The 18,499-nt window shown below is 37.8% G+C and overlaps 1 protein-coding gene across 1 annotated transcript in view; it reads right to left on the reverse strand.

Annotated features, from left to right (window-relative positions):
• The window catches only part of SNTG1 (syntrophin gamma 1), a 260,892-nt gene that overhangs the window by 165,675 nt on the left and 76,718 nt on the right, over nucleotides 1-18,499 (reverse strand). Inside the window, exons 8-9 of the mRNA XM_065398308.1 lie at nucleotides 17,901-17,987; nucleotides 2,565-2,695 (exon numbers count right to left, since the gene is read on the reverse strand). Of these exons, the coding sequence (XP_065254380.1) occupies nucleotides 2,565-2,695; nucleotides 17,901-17,987 (218 nt within the window). The remainder of the gene's footprint in view (nucleotides 1-2,564; nucleotides 2,696-17,900; nucleotides 17,988-18,499) is intronic.

Genomic DNA, 18,499 nt, shown 5'->3' on the forward strand with positions numbered 1-18,499 from the left:
CCTGGGCATTTTGAGATGATACAGAATCTCCGCTTTAACCCCAGTGAAAAGTTTGAACCACTTTGATGTTCATATATATGATCACATAGACACAAATAAATCAAACTCATGGTTTGTGATATATAGAAGAAAAAATCTGATTTGAAATACCCTTTGGTTTGCACCACATTTTTCTATTCTATGGTATAGAAAATATTTAAGAACATTGGTTCTGTCTGCCAGTTGATTTCTTGCTGAATTAGTTGCCTGAGTAGAATTCAGGTTCCTGGGCTTCTGCAGCATGAAATTCATGGAAGGTTTTAAATCAATAAGCCACAAGGCATAAGTCTGGCAGCATGCAGCTTTATTTTCAGGTTAAAGTGTTAGTATGTTGCAAATATTGCTGTTTTATTAGCTTACACTTTAATCCATGTTATCAAGGATGTGTGCAAGAATTTGGGTAATCATAAATGTGAGCATGTGTATGAAACAGAATATTTCTGTACAGTAACATTTTTAAGCTGTTATAAAAAAAACAATTGAAAGCATGTCAAAGTCTTTTTGAACACTGTCCTGAATTAACCTTCAAATTACATAGAAGGTTCCTCTCCAATACTGTGCATAAAGTGGTACATTAGAAGTAGATAAGTGATGATGATTATGGTAATGTATACAATAATGATACTTAGTTAATACTTATATATCATTGTATATTTTCAAAACACAAACAAACTAATTGAGACATAAAAAGGCATCATGTAACACAATTTGTTTAGTGAAAACAGGCTTTTAATTACTAATTACATAATGTGTAATGTCTCTATTTTTACTTAATACTGTTTTCAATATCCTCTCATTAATATTGCTTTCAATAGCTTCAGTCATTGTTTTCAGTCATCATTAGGAATTTATCTGCACTCCTCTGATAACAAGATATTTTGAGACACTGTTGTATTCCAGAGTAATTTTCACTATTCAGAAGGGCAAGAATCTGCCTTACCCAACACAACTAAAAGTTTTTTTTAAACTTGTCCACCAAAACATTATTTTTTCTCATTGTCAACTCAACTTTCTTCCATGTAAGTTGTGTTGGGGTTATTGTTCAGGTTACATAGTTGATACAGGAGGATACAGGGAGACTGTGCAATTATTCTAGGATGAAAACACATAACATCCTTTTAGTTTGACCTAGACATACTCAAAGTTCTTTTCTGGAAATCATGGCCTGGATTTAAATCTCTGATGTAGTTACTTTCTTAAAAGAAACTGCAGTACCTAAGTATGAACTCCATGAGTCTATGCATGTTAAGCATTTGAAATTAGAACCAAAAGAATAAAATATAATTGTATTTTGTCAGTGTTCAAAATTAAACTTTAAGGCCCCAGATCCAACAACTAGTTACATGCATGCTTAACTTTAACCATGTGAGTAGTCCTCACTGAAGTCAATTGCTTAGTTGAGTTTACAGCAAAATAGTGTTCAAATTTGACCAAAGTAATGACATGCCTTCCATTTTCCCAGAGAAGTTTTCTGTCCCCATTTTATTCCCATTTTGAAAATGCTCTCTCTCTCTCTCTCTCAACATCCATCACTACCTTGTAATGAGTAATCAGGGTATGATGTAGTCCTCATCCTTCCTATACCAAGCAGAAGAACAGTAAATGAAGCTGATGTCAGGAACAGAGTTGGGTCAACTGAAACTGCTGGCAAATTCAGTTGAAATTTGGCAAATTGTTTCAGCCCAAAAAAAAAGAAATGGGGGGGGGGATTCAAAACAACACATTTCAATTTTTCATTTTGAAATGATTTTTCATTTAAAACAAAAAATGAATAAATAAAACCACCTGAAAACAAAGGAAAATATTTTGACTCAAAACAACCTTTTTTCCTCCAGATTTTTTGCTTTAGCCAATGAACCAAATAATTAATTTTTTTGCTCAGTTCTAGTCAGGAATACCAGACAATCATGAAATCTATGTGGTAACTGATTTGTTACCATTGCCATCAGAGTTTTGTATTTTAACTCCTGTGATTCGTAAATGCTTAAGAACAAATTTGTCTTCGTTGGAGGCACAGGTGGCAGACTGAAGTATAGAAATATACTGGGCTAGTGTGCATGTACACAGCTGCCTCCCAGTTACTAGAGTAAAACTCATACTGACACCTATTATAAAATGTCTATTGATGTATGTTGCTGGCAGAATTGAAAGCAATGATATGTAGGTGTTCAGACCATTAAAATGTTGATGTGCTTATTAAGCTTGCTTTACAAGATTCAGGAACAAAAATCAACTAAAATGCAAAATATTTGGAAAGATTTTCAAGTACAGTATGATTATTATTTTTCAACTTCCTTGCTGATTTCTATTAAAATTGGCTTGAGAGCCATGATCAACAGTAGAATCATTATTAAACTAAACTGTGACAAGTAGTGAGAGGACTGAACAATCAAGTAGCTCTATGGCCCATGACTATGGGGAAATATATATTTATCTTTTCAACTGAAGTGCTGATTTACTAAGTTACCATTAAGATTATATCTATCCACAGGCAAGACAAATTTCAAGCATACATATTTATTTACCTGCACAAATCTGATCCTGGGAGGTACTGGGAAAAACGGGAATGAAGGAGCGGGATTAATCGGAGATCACACCATCTCTTCTCCCACCTAAGCCCTGGTGATGTTGGCCATGAGGAACATGATAGCGTATCCTGGAAGAAATTTCAAACACTTCTGATTTTTGGCCTTTATCATAATCATCTACCATAGAGAGAGAGACATTTTTCCTTCAAGTATTTGGTGCCTTGTTTTAAGTAATAAAATCTTTCCTGAAAATTCTATTTGATCAAGTTTTATACGCTGTGGAGAGATTCCATGCTTCTTTTTTTTAACTTTTGATTGCAAAACAAAAACTGAAACAAGTATGGCTGGAGGAACTGCGAACAACTGCCATCCCCTCAACCAATACTCTATATTGTAAACTATGGAAATGAATATTACAAGCCTGGGGAAAACAAAAGAACAGAATCAAATGTTACTGAATCATGTTATTGCAATGAATAGCCAAGGAAGGTGTTCAAAGTTCAAAGGTAAAGGACAATATTTTGAAGTGTTGAATATAAAAGTAGCTATTCAAAATGCCACAGTTGAGGCTTATCATACAGTATTTCATAAATATTTTGAAATTGCCATGCTTGGCAACCTGCAATTGCTTTAGTACCAAATTATAAAATGTCTTCGACTTCAAGCGGTCACCATATTCCTCCCATGTATCACATGTTATATTAATATGCAGCAAGCAGCATTTACATTAGATATTAGAGAACGTTCTAATTATAGGGGCAGTTAAGCTCTGTAATAGGCTTCCAAAGGAATGCATAGAATCCCCATTATTGGAGGTTTTTAAGAAGAGGTTGGACAAATACATGTCAGACATGGTCTAAATATATTAGTCCTGCCTCAGTGCAGGGGGCTGGACTTGTTGACTTCTCAAGGTCCCTTCCAGCCCTATATTTTTAGGATCCTATGGACATAATTAAAATGACATTAAAATAAAGCAAACAGAATATCTTCACAGATAGCAATGTCTGTGTGTGTGCATGTGCGCACATGTGTACATGTGTTTTGTATATGCTCCCTTGACCTACACAATACAACACATTTTACTAGGACACTCCAAGGCAATTTTCTACAACAGTAATTTTACTGTCACATTTCAGGTTTCTACTCTCTATCCTTCAGTTGTTTCCAAAATGCTGAAGAATATCTTTGGGGCATGCATTGTCTTTTTAATTAGTGCTTGTGCTGTGCCTAGCACAATGGGACATAAATCCCTGATTTGAGATTTTTAGGTGCTACTGTGATATTATTACTACCACTAATAATAATAATAAATTAATAATAATAACAATTATATTATTATAAATGGGAGACAGAACTACTTACAGAAAACAAACAAACAAAAACCACAACACTCTTAAAGCTGAGAGGGCTGAAATTCAGACCCCAATGAAGTCAATGGCAAAATTCTTATTTAGTTCAGAGGGGCCAGGATTTCACCCCAGACCTGGTGAAAGTTTCAGAAAGTTATGAATGAAAAAGGGATTATAATGGAAATACATAGAAAACATTAACTACAGCAATCACCAGTCCTATAGCCATACTGTATTACATAATCACGTACTATGTTGACCCTGTGCCTGAATGAGGCGGGGGGGAGGGGGAGAGGGGTAACAAGCCCCAATACATCATTCACTACATATCACTGATGGAATCAGTACTCACTGTCCATTCTGTCTACCAAGAACCCAATATGCTTTAAATTATACCTATGTATAGTAATTTACTCAGTGAAAACAGCCTTTTAATTACTAATTGCATAATGTGTAATGAATCTTCTTCTGCTTAATATTGTTTTCAATACCCTCTTATTAAGTACAACATTTTCGTTGTATTTAGTCTAGAGAGTTACACTCTGGTAATTATGAATGAGATATAACTCATACCAAGGCATAGGGCCACAAAATGTAATATGTGGTGCATCAATGCCCCATTCTGTGTGTGTAACTCACATTGAAAAATAGAGATCTGTGTTGGGTACACATGTATAGTGCCAATAGAATGGAGGGAGTTCATTACTGAAAGAACCCCTATCATTAAACATATTCCATGCAGGCAGAAACTTGTGTTTTAAAAACTTAACCAGTTCAAAAATATTTTTATCAGACCACAGCAGACCCATCACACTCAGTGACACAAATGATTTTTTTCATGGGGCAATTATACTTGAAAAGTGGGGTCCTAATCAATGCCTGCTAAAAGCTCAGAGAACATTCCATTAAGATTCAGGCTATTAACTTTGTTTCATATGCAGCAACTAAATTATTTGGATTGGGTATTGAATTGGTAAGATTTTTTGCTGGTGACTCATTCATAAAGTGTGTTTTGAACTGCAACACATTTCCTAAGGTGACCACTGACTAACAGAAGTGAATCATTGAGTCCCTTTAATAAATTAAGGTTTTTTTAAAGGTGTCTGCACAAATAGCTTCAAATGACAAACTTGTCTTTAGAAGGAAAAGCCTGTGAAATTCCATCATGAGGGATACATGATTCAATCTTCAAAAGACAGGAAATGTATATTTAAATTGCATGAGCAACCTTGACTCTGCTCCTTTGGCCTATATACTATACAGTATGCTATGTAATTACAAACTCAGATAATGAAATGTAGTATGCAGTATTTTTACACTGAAAGGTGAATCTATTAAGACCTACAGTAAATGACGCAGAACTCAGGAGTCATTCATTCATTCATTGAATATCTTGCATATAATTGACTTCCATGACTCTTTCCATAAGGCATACAAACGTTAGGAGATGTATCTTGTATCTAAAGTTGTAGAAAGTTAAAATATATATTATACTAGGGAAATTTTGTGTGATCATTTATTGTAATGAATATGCACAAGGCAGAGATCGTAACTTTGAAATAAGTGTATACTGTATGGGAGAGGTTACAGTGACGTTTGGGATGAAAATTAATCTCAACCAGCAATACTCGTAATTAAATGGTTTATTTTCCACAGAAACATCATGTATTTGTCTTTCAATTGAGACAATACATTTATATCTTCTGAATCTACAGCTCATATGATCCTTGAATTAAATGTTTGCATGAAAACCACCTCCTAGCTCCAGAAAAATGCACCAGAAAACTGTTTTAAGCATCCAGCTGATAATTTTCCCACTCCCAGTGAGTCTGAATCCCAGGTGATATCCAAGTCTATTCCATCATCCGTCACAATCTTTAAGCAGCAGCTACAAGCCAGAGAAATGTAGAGCAACCCTAAGGCTGTCGTTAATTTATCTAGGAGCCAACCATGGGATTAAAGGAGCACAAAGATTGGCTAAAGCCAAATAGAGCACTAGTGCAGCGAGGATCTGGGATTATAACATTAAATACAATACTACTTTTACCACCAATTATTTTTCCATGGTCCAATTACATTTGAAAAGTGGACTCTTGATAAATGCCTATCAAAAGCACAGAGAACACTCCATTAAAAATTCAGTCATTGATTGTAAGTCCAGTGGGCCTGGGTTTGATCCCTCAGATGTTGACTTTGTTTCATATCCAATCATTACATTATTTGGACTGGGTCTAGCGGAGATTTTTTGTTTTATATATATGTAAACTCATACTTTTCAGCCAAAATTGTTGTATACACCTATTATTATTTCTCTATATCAAAAGGTTTTTATAAAAATGAAGCTGGTCTGGTAACCTGACTTTTCAAAGCTTCGGCACTCTGCAGCTCTTACACAGAAATCACACTCTGGAAAATTACAAGGTGCACCCACTCTGTAGAGATTTATGTATGACCTAGATAACCAGGAATCTCAAGGTTGAGGGCATTTGGGGTAAAAATATACTGATAAACTCATGTACAGCCAGTAGCTCTGTTCAACACACACACAGACACAAACAAAACAAACAAAGCACATACAATCCTTTTATACAATCAAATTGCTTCATTTCAGATACTCCAGATGAGATGAATCCTTCCTCTTTGTATTTCTGTCATGATCAGCATTGATGTTTTCAGTTGTAATTAGGGAATGAATAAACTGCTTAAAATAAAAATAAACAACAAAACCCACCAAAGCATATTTTGAGTTATGAAATAACTGATAACTTATAAACTCTTTCCACCCATCCTTTTTCTTATGAATTTTGGCTCCTTACTGGGACCAGACACAAAAATGTCAAAATGCCCCAGGAAAAGACTATTTGTGTTTCTACTATGTCCAGGAGCAGGAAGTTCTCTAATGTTCATTACTGAGACTGTGCTCAAAGTATCTCTTGCCATTATATGTTTCCAAATACCACACATTTCCTGAGATCTCCAATAGAACTATACAATTTTACAGCTCCTCGAAGCTGCAAGGCCAGAAAATACAAAACCAAGTACAGTAAAAGCTGTTTTATCCGGCATTTCACCAACCGGAAAGCTCTATAAATCAGCATTTCTGATCTTCATTGAAATTCGGGTTTATAGTCTGGTTGGCGCGGGGCCGGCAGGGGGTTGGGATGCAGGAGGGGGTGCAGAGCACAGTATCTGGGAGGGAGTTTGGGTGCGGGACGGGGTGTGGGGTCCTGGATTTGGGGGGCACTCACCTCAGGCGGCTCACCGTAAGCAGCGATGTGTCCTGGCTGCTCCTAGGCAGAGGTGTGGCAGGCGGCTCTGCGCACTGCCTCTGTCCCACTCCGAGCGCTAGCTCCGCCACTCCCATTGGCTGGGAACCACAGCCAATGGGAGCTGCGGGGGCAGCACCTGCAGGCAGAGGCAGTGCACAGCGCTGCCTGCCGCACCTCCACCTAGGAGCAGCCAGGATACGTCGCCACGAGTGCCCGAGGTGAGATCCCCCCAGATCCGGCACCCAAACTCCCTCCCATAGCCTATGCCCCGCACCCCCTTTGCACCCCAACGAACTGCCCCACACCCCCTCTCACACCCAAACTCCCAGAGCCCATGCCCCGCACCCCCTCCCGTGCTCCAACCCATTGCCCCTCACTCCCTCCCACACCCGGACTCCCTCCCAGACCCCATGCCCCGCAACCCTCCCATGACCTAGCCCCTCACCCCCACCCATGCCCAAACTCTCTCCCTGTTAGTTAACCGGCATTTTGCCCTTACCTGCACCCTCCCCCCCCCCATTTCCCCAACATGCTGGATAAAACAGCTTTTACTCTAATACTACATATACATTACACTTTAGGGAGGGAATTATAGTACTAAAATAAGAAATTGGAAAATAGGAAAGGAAGGTACAAGGGAGGGGAGACAAAGGAGGAGGAGTTAGGTGGAATGGAGTTTGGGCATTCCTTCAGCAATCTGAAAGTCTTTTATCCAAATGAATCTAAAAACAGGGTCCAAATTTCCTCATAGATTCAAAGGCCAGAAGATACTATTTTGATTATCTAGTCTGCATTCCTATACGGCAGAGGCCATAGAACTTCACCAAAACAATTCCTACAGTATATATTTTAGAAAAGCATCCAATCTTGATTTAAAATTTATCAGTGAATCCACCATGACTCTGGGTAAATTGTCCCAATGGTTAATGTAGGCCTTTTTTCCAGTCTTAATTTGTCTAATTTCAACTTCCAGACACTGGATTATTAAATATTTGTTCCTCATCTACATATTTATAGACTGTTATAAAGTCTCAACCTTCTCTTTTTTGAGCTAAATTGATTGAGTTTCTTGAGTCTATCAATATAACGCATGTTTTCTACTCCTTTAATCATTCTCTTCTCTAAAACCTCTCCAATTTTCAACATCCTTCTTGAATTGTGGATACCAGAATTGGACACAAGAACAGGACACAATATTCCAGCAGCAGCCATACGATTGTGAAATATAGAGGTAAAATAATTTCTCCACTGCTACTCAAGATTCCCTCCTTTATGAATCCCAGAAATGCATTCACTGTTTTGGCCACAGTGTCACACTGGGAGCTCATGTCCAAACGACTATTCACCATGACCTCCAATTTTTTTTTTTAGAGTCAGACTTCCCAGGATCGAGTTCCCCATCTTGTAAGTAAGGCCTACATTCTTTGTTCCTACATGTAAACATTTATATTTAGCTGTATTAAAACACATATTGTTTGCTTGAGCCCACTTAAAATAGTGATCCAGATAGCTCTGAATCAATGACCTATTCTCTCCATTATTTACCACTTCCCAATTTCTGTGTCATCTGCAAACTTTATCAATGATGATTTTATGTTTTCTTACAGCTCATTAACAACAATGTTAAATAACGTAGGGACAAGAAACAATCCATGTGGAACCCCACTGGAAACACACCTGCTCGCTGACTATTCCCCATTTACAACTACATTTTAAGACCTATTAGTATGTCAGTTCGACAGAATCTATTTTCCATAAACCCATGTTGATTTGCATTAATTACATTAAACTTCTTTATTCTTCATTAATCAAGTCCTGTATCAACTGTTCTATTATCTAACCAGGGATCGATGTCAGGCTGACAGGCCTAAAATTACCCAGGTCATCCCTTTTAAAAATTGGCACATTAGCTTTCTTCCAATCATTGGGAACTCCCCCCAGTGCTCTAAGAGTTATTGAAAATCAACATTAACTTAAAACTCTAGGCGGCAAGTTATCTGGACCAGCCGATTAAAAAATTTCTAACTTTAGTAGCAGCAGTTTATCACTTTCCAGAGATACAAGTGGAATGGCAAGAGTGGTAATGAGACTATATCATCTGTTTTTCCCCAAATATAGAACAGAAATATTAATTGAACACTTCTGCCTTTTCTGCATTATTATTGATGTCTACCATTTCTATCTAATAATGGACCAACACCAATGTCAGGATTCTTTTTGTTCTTAATATATTTAAAAACTCCTTCTTATTGCCCTTAACTCTGATGGTCATAGAGATTTCCTTGTGACCCTTTGCTTCCCTTATCAATTTTCTACAATTCCTAACTTCTGCTTAATATTCATTACTATCAACTTCCCCATTTTCCATCTGTTTTATTTATATATGCCCTGCCCTTTAACCAGTATAGCCTTCTTCCTCGATTTTGGGGTTGTGCCTTTATAGCCATCTCCTAAGGTGTTCTTAAATGATTCCCAATTATCATATAATTTTTTGTGATTATATTCTTCCTCTCAGATGATTTGGCTCATAATTGTTTTCAGTTTTGTGAAATTGGTCCTATTAAAGCACAATGTATATTATATATATTGCTTGCACACTATAAATGTATTCAAATCATGATCACATGAACCTAAGCAACCATTAATCTTTTAGTTCTGTGATCAGTTTCTCTTTATCTGTTGAGAAACAGACTAATAAAGAATTCCTCTATGTCGGCTGTAACACTTTTTGAGTTAGGAAATTGTCATCTATAATGGTTAAAAATTACAAGGATCTTTTAGTAGCGGTATCATGAAACCTCCTACATACGTCACTCAAATTGAAGTCCCCCATGATCATAGATTCATAGAAGCTTTGTTTTTCATGAAGCTTTGTTTTTCTCTACAAATTATAGATAGATGTATAAGAAGTGGTCATCCTGTTCCCTTGTGCGGTTTGGTAGTCTGTAGCAGACAAAAACTTATACCCTCCTCATGTGCTTACCTATTAGAATATTGATCCAGAAGCATTAAAATAAATACATAAATACATAAGTTAATTAAAATAAAATAAATACATAAAATAATTTTCTTCTGAATTATGAATTTTTACGTAGAGTGCCACTCCCCATCCCCTTTTGCCCATTTGATCCTTCCTAAATAGGTTGCAACCATTGATTTTAATATTCCAATAGTGCAAATCATCCCATGTTTCTGTAATACCAACTAGACAGAATTAATGCTCATAAATTCTAATTCCTCGTTTGTTACCCCAGATCTTGCAGTGATGTGCAGCCAATTAAAGAATTTCTTCTCTTCATATCCTTTGGTTCTGTAATTAATTTTGTTCTCAATATAGATTTCCACCACAACTTCAAGAACCATCACTTGCTCATTAAAATCTCTCTGAAACACTCCCACACTAGCTTCAACTTCCTGGACACCACTATCAGCTTCAACAATGGAACCCGAGACACAACTATATACAAGAATCCATGGATCACCACACCTTCCTTCAGAGATCCAGCAACTACCCCAAATACACCAAGAAATGCATTATCTATAGCCAGGTACTCAGGTACCACAGAATAGGCTCTGAGGAGAAAGTCCAGGATATGCACCTTAACACACTCAAAATTGCCTTCACCAAAAAAAGGACACTCCACCGAAGAAGTAGATCACATCCTTGAACAGGCCACCCAAATACTCTGAGAGAACCTGCTTTAATACAGAAATAAAAACCTCTGACCGCACACCCCTAATTGTCACTATCACACCAAACTGGAACCCATACAGGGTATCATCAAACAACTATAACCCATACTCAATGGAGACCCCATCCTGAAAGAAATCTTTATTGAATCTTCTGGCCTTCAAACTACCCCCCAACCTCTCCAACCTCATCATCAAAAGCAAGCTCCTCACAGACCAGGATACACCAACTCAAAGCAGCATCAGACCCCACCAAAACAACAGATGAAAAATCTGCAGACATATCTTCACTGCTACAATGATCAATACCCACAAAACACACTTTTCAAGATCCATGGGTCTTACGCATGCCTATTACAATATGTGGTATACCTCATCCAGTGTACTCAATGCCCCAATAACACTGGGGTGAAACCAGCCAATCACTACACGTCTCACTGAACTCACACAAGATAATGATAAAAGGCAAAAATGCCATATCGCCTGTGGGTGAACACTTTCCCCAAAGCGATCACTCTATAGCTGACCTATCAGTCCCCATCCTCAAAAGAAACCTGCACAACACTTTCAAAAGATGAACCTGAGAGCTGAAATTCATAACTTTGCTAGACACTAAAAATCATGGACTGAATAGAGACACTGGATTTATGGCTTAATACAACAATCTATAATCCACTAACAACCTCCGCCCTTTGTTCTCCCCATATGACTGGAGGGGTGTTAATGGGCCACTTCACCTTGAATGGTCCCTTGAAATATGTTATGCTAAACAATCTGTTCCACCTTGTATTTAGCTGTGACACTCTAAACATGTTTCCCAGAACTGAAGATGAGCTCTGTCTAAGCGCAAAAGCTTGTCTTTCTCACCAACATAAATAGGTCCAATAAAAGCCACCCACTGTGTCTCTCTTGCTCTCAGCATGTCATTTTTTGCTGAGTGCTCATATCTTCCTTGTTTCCCCCCTCCTTTTGCTATTAATTTAATACAAACTGTGGTTTGTAACCCATCATTTAAATCAGCTTCTGTACCAAATGACTGGAGGATAGCTAATGTGACACTAATTTTTAAAAATAGCTCCAGAAGTGATCCTGGCAATTACAGGCCAGTAAGCCTGTACTAGGCAAACTGGTTGAAACTATAGTAAAGAACAGAATTGTCAGACACATAGATGAACATAATTTGTTGGGGAAGAGTCAGCATGGTTTTTGGAAAGGGAAATCATGCCTCACCAATCTACTAGAATTCTTTGAGGGGGTCAACAGGCATGTGAACAAGGGGAATCCAGTGGATATAGTGTACTTAGATTTTCAGAAAGTGTTTGAGAAGGTCCCTCACCAAAGGCTCTTAAGCAAAGTAAGCTGTCATGGAATAAGAGGGAAGGGCTCTCATGGATTGGTAACTGGTTAAAAGATAGGAAACAATGGGTAGGAATAAATGGTCAGTTTTCAGAATGGAGAGAGGTAAATAATGGTGTCCCCCAGGAGTATGTACTGGGAGCAGTACTGTTCAACATATTCATAAATGATCTGGAAAAAGGGGTAAACAGTGTGATGGCAACATTTGTAGATAACACAAAACTACTCAAGATAGTTAAGCCTAAAGCAGACTGCGAAGAGCTACAAAGGGATCTACAAAACTGGGTGACTGGGCAACAAAATGGCATATGAAATTCAATGTTGATAAATGCAAAGTAATGCACATTGGAAAACATAATCCCACCTATACATATAAAATTATGCGGTCTAAATTAGCTGTCACTACTCAAGAAAGGGATCTTGGAGCGATTGTGGATAGTTCTCTGAAAACATCCACTCAATTTGCAGCGGCAGTCAAAAAAGCTAACAGAATGTTGCGAATCATTAAGAAAGGGATAGATAATAAGACAGAAAATATCACATTGCCTCTATATAAATCTATGTCACGCCCATATCTTGAATACTGCGTGCAGATGTGGTCGCCCCATCTCAAAAAAGATATATTGGAATTGAAAAGGTACAGAAAAGGGCAACCAAAATTATTAGGGGTATGGAACGGCTTCTGTATGAGGTGAGTTTAAGACCTGCCCACAAGCTAACTATATGACAATATGCCAGTCTTGATTTGCATGTCTTAGTATCCTGTAAAATACTTTTTTTAAAAATAAACCAATATGATTATTATTCTGTGATGCTTGCAAGTGAAGCCAAGCTTGAAAGATTTAAGTATGTGTAAATGACAGCAAACAACATTCTACATGTTTTCATTGATGTCATTTCTCCTTCCCTTTTTTTATTCATGAAAAGTTTCAGGCCTACCAAATCTTTTTGCAAGATGTAGATACGTTTTAAACAAGGGTCTCGTCTACATATTTCAGCAATGAATAAGCCTGTGACATAATTAGTGCAGCACAGGGTGACAGGGGATGGATCACTTGATGATTATCTGCTCTGTTCACTCCCTCTGAAGCACCTGGCATTGGCCACTTGTGGAAGACAGGATGCTGGGCTAGATGGACCGGTGATCTGACCCAGCATGGCCTTTCTTATGTCATGATAAATAGTCCCTGGAATATCACTATGCTTTACTGACAACTGTACTAGGCAAATAAAAAATGATTTTAGAACAGCATTCATATTAAACAGTTTAACTAGGTGAGTGCTTCATTATATAGTAGGTATAAATCTATGCATACTTCCGTATGAGACGAGATTAATAAGACTGGGACTTTTCAACTTGGAAAAGAGACAACTAAGGGGGGTTATGCTTGAGGTCTATAAAATCATGACTGGTCTGAAGAAAGTAAATAAAGAAGTGTTATTTACTCCTTCTCATAACACAAGAACTAGGGGTCACCAAATGAAATTAATGGGCAGCAGGTTTAAAACAAACAAAAGTAAGTATTTTTTCACACAACGCACGGTCAGTCTGTGGAACTCTTTGCCAGAGGATGTTGTGAAAGCCAAGATTATAACATGGTTCAAAAAAGAACTAGATAAATTCATGGAGGATAGGTCCATCAATGGCTATTAACCAGGATGGGCAGGGGTGGTGTCCCTAGCCTCTATTTGCCAGAGGCTGGGAATGGGTAACAGGATGGATCACTTGACGATTACCAGCTCTGTTCATTCCCTCTGGGTCACCAGCCACTGGCCACTGTCGGAAGACAGGATACTGGGCTAGATGGACCTTTGGTCTGACTCAGTATGGCCATTCTTATGCCCTCCTGACTACTCTAACCAACCTGTCCCTGAGGATATTGATTCCCCTTCTGATGAGGTGGAGGCCATCCAAATTATACAACCCCTATTCCCCATAGAAGGTGGACTGATGTTCCCTGCTTAGCTCAGCTCCACCCCTCACCACCAGGAGGCATTTAACCACTCAGAGACTTCAAACAGCTGGACTCCAAGAGTTAAATTGCATATAATGGATCTCTATGCAATAAATTATTCCTTCTTTAGCTGCTAACTCAGAGAGGTTTGAATAGAACTGGTCTATTCTGGGCATAAGTCTTCTCTTCCATTTTTATAAAATCATGCGCTTGGTGATTATTGCAGACCTCAAGAACCAAAGTGTTTGTTGCAGAATTAAACCAAGTTTAGCAGGTAAATATCCCAGGATATAATTTTCAGCAGAGGTTTGGCTGTTGAAGTCAGGACCATTGTAACTTTTGTCCTTTTCCACAGCTACCTGACTGTTGTACAGTCCCATAGCATGAGTATCAGGGTTCCATTTCTTTATTATAGTGCCAACAAACTTCAGAGATAAGGTCTGTATCTTGTGCAACCTTTATATTGTCCAATACATTTTAAATAATATCTTTTGTTGTATCAAGCATAGCCTATCCACAGAGGTATTTTTACATTACATAATATGCTCTGCAAGTGGGATTCCTGTAAGGGTTGTGATAAATCCCCTTCCCATACTTTCATAAATAACTTCAGAATAACGGAACTCCTCTTTATTCAGAGAGCATTTATAGTGGACATGGGCCTGGGGAGTTTATGAAACACTTCTAAAAGTTCCCAGTAGCTCTGGAGTCTCTGGCAGTTCTAGGGCATTGGGGCCAAATTGACATGTTAGCATGTATCCTAGTTGTAAGTACTGCCTCTCCATTCAGGTGACAGGTCCTAGTGCTACTTTAGTGTTAGCCGGGGTGAAAGTAACATAAAAGACTCACCAGCACAGGGGCCCAGCTCCGGGGCCCCAGAAGGGGCGGGGCCTCAGGCAGAAGGGGCGGGGCTGGGGGGGTCAGCCTCCCCCAGCCAGCCCTTCTGCACTGCCTGGCCCACGCTGCCTGGGGCTCCGGTGGCGATTTAAAGGGGCTGGGGCTCCGGCCACTGCCGTGGTAGCAGCAGTGGCAGCCGAGCCCCAGACCCTTTTAAATCGCCAGGCCCCAGGGCATCTGCCCCTTTTGCCCCTCCCATCAGCGGCAGGAGGGGCAAAAGGGGCAGCGATGTTAAAGCGCTGCCACGGCAGCACTTTAACATCTGCTGTGTACGGGCTTGTACCGGTGGCCACTTCTTACTGGTACACCATACCAGCCCACAAAGGAAATCCATATGATGCCCTTTGCTCAGCCAGCTTTTACGAATTACAGGTTTGTTTCCAATTTGCAAGTCTGGGTTGTCCCACACTGGGGCTGTCAATTAACTGCAGTTAACTCATGCAATTAACTAAAAAAATTAATTGGGATTAAAAAAATTAATGCAATTAATCACAGTTTTAAGCATACTGTTAAACAATAATAGAATACCAACTGAAATTTAAATATTTTTGGATTTTTTTCTACATTTTCAAATATATTGATTTCAATTACAACACAGAATACATAGTTTCCAGTGCTCACTTTATATTATTTTCATTACAAATACTTACACTGTAAAATGATAAACAAAAGAAATAGTATTTTTCAGTTCACCTCATACAAGTACTGTAGAGCAATCTCTTTATTATGAAAGTGCAACTTACAAATGTAGATTTTTTTGGTTACATAATTGCACTAAAAAAAAAACAAGTGTAAAACTTTAGAGCCTACATGTCCACTCAGTCCTATTTCTCGTTCAGCCAATCGCTAAGACAAACAAATGTGTTTACATTTACGGGAGATAATGCTGCCCACTTCTTATTTACAACGTCATCTGAAAGTGAGAAAATGCATTTGCATGGCACTTTTATAGCCAGCGTTGCAAGGTTTATGTGCCATATAAGCTAAACATTTGTAAGCTCCTTCCATGCTTTGGCCACCATTGCAGAGGACATGCTTCCATGCCGATGACACTCATTAAAAAAATGTGTTAATTACATTTGTGACTTAATTCCTTAGGGGAGAATTGTATGTCTACTCTCTGTGTTTTACTCGCATTTTGCCATATATTTCATGTTATAGCAGTCTCGAAAGATGACCCAGCACATGTTCATTTTAAGAGCACTTTCACTGAAGATTTGACGCAAAGAAGGTACCTATATGAGATTTCTAAAGATAGCTCCAGCACTCAACCCAAGGTTTAAGAATCTGAAGTGCCTTCCAAAATTTGAGAGGGACCAGGTGTGGAACATGCTTTCAAAAGTCTTAAAAGAGCAACACTCCGATGTGGAAACTATAGATCCCAAACCATCAAAAAAGAAAATCAACCTTCTGCTGGTGGCATCTGACTCAGATGATGAAAATGAACATACATCACTATGCACTACTTTGGACCGTTATCAAGCAGAACCCATCATCAGCATAGACACATGTCCTCTGGAATGGTGATCAAAGCAGGAAGGAACATATAAATCATTAGCACATCTTGCGACACCTGCTACAACAGTGCCATTCGAATGAGTTCTCACTTTCAGGTGACATTGTAAACAAGAAGTGGGCAGCATTATCTCCCGCAAATGTAAACAAGCTAGTTTGTCTGAGCAATTGGCTGAACAAGATGTAGGACAGAGTGGATCTGTAGGCTCTAAAATTTTACATTGTTTTATTTTTAGTGCAGTTATTTTTTTTACATAATTTTACAATTGTAAGTTCAACTTTCATGATAAAGAGATTGCACTACAGTACTTGTATTAGGTGACTTGAAATACTATTTCTTTTGTTTATCATTTTTGTGGTGCAAATATTTGTAATAAAAAATAAATATAAGGTGAGCGCTGTACACTTCGAATTTTGTGTTGTAATTGAAATCAACATATTTGAAAATGTAGAAAATATCAAAAAATGTTTAAATAAATTGTATTCTGTTATTGTTTAACAGCACGTTTAATCATATTTTTTTTAATTGCATGATTAATTACAATTAATTTTTGTTAATTATTTGAGAGCCCTACACTATATAGATACTTTTGTATGATGGTGAGGATGAAAATGGTACCTCTTAGTTAGGCTAGCCCAGACCCTTCATACAACCGACATTATAGTTACCTTATTTTTGTCCATTGCACAAGAAAAGGAGCCAAGGAGACACGCAGGGGAAATCATATGTACTAATGCACATTCAATTTCCACCCAAGGGAGAAAAAGGGTGCTAGAATGTATAAGTTATGTATCTTTTTGTATTTGTCATTTTTTAAAATTTAAAAACATCAATAAAAAAAATAAGCACAAAAAAAGAAAATCTCTTTCCCAGTTTCACAGGTAGAAGTGAGTGGGACGAAGATATAATATCTAAGGTGGTTCCCTGAACCACTGGGTTTTTGACATTCATCCTTCATTAGTTGTGATGTACCATCAAATGGCATTCCATTCAACACATGTGAAGAAAGCTCATTTAAACCATATTTTAAAAACAAACATATTATATAAAGTTTTATTATTTTACTCTCCAAAATAATTTCACAGTTGGATGCAGCACAAATATTCTATGTAAACCTCTGGTTGAAATTAGACTGCAGTTATTTTGGTACCATACAACCAAAGTTTCATCCTAGACATGATTAGGTTTAATTATTTATTGTTAATAATGTTTGTTGAAAATGTAACCCTTCCCCCATTCATTTTTTATTGATAAATATTTATCAAATTTAACAATGGGCAAAATTGGGCAAAAATGTTCACCTTTATGTTGTGCAGTAATGATTCAGTTAGAATATTCATGATTTGTGGTCTGTCACAAGGAATTTTTTCTGCTCCCTGATTACACAGCTGTAAGATTTTACATGGGAGAATAACAGATAATGAATGGTGAATAGCAAATACCTCCTAGTATACATTTCTGAATTAATATAAATCCAAAAAATTTCACAAGTATTTTCACAAATTATTAAACATTTTTTATGAACTGGAAGTTATCCAAAAACTTGCAAATCACATAACGGAATCCACTCAAATAGCAGTGGAGCAAAGTTACCAACATTTACTTATGAATGAATTTTGTAATATTCTTTGACCAGCACCAAGACCTCATCCTGAAGTCTGATCCATGGAGGCAGCCTTTTTTGTCAGTGCAGAGACCCAGTGAAGTCAGAGTCCAGCTGATTGTGGCTCTAGGATGGAGTACTCTTAAGCACTTATCTTTCCAAGTCAAACTCTGATATTTTATTGCATATGTAGTGGTTTATAACATTACTGGTAATATCCTGTATGAGTTATAATGGATAATTCCAGGTGGAAGTTCTTGCTGATCATAAGAAGCCCACCTAGGAGTTGTTTGATAC

Source organism: Emys orbicularis, chromosome 2, assembly GCF_028017835.1.
Source record: "Emys orbicularis isolate rEmyOrb1 chromosome 2, rEmyOrb1.hap1, whole genome shotgun sequence".
Classification (NCBI taxonomy): Eukaryota; Metazoa; Chordata; order Testudines; family Emydidae; genus Emys; species Emys orbicularis.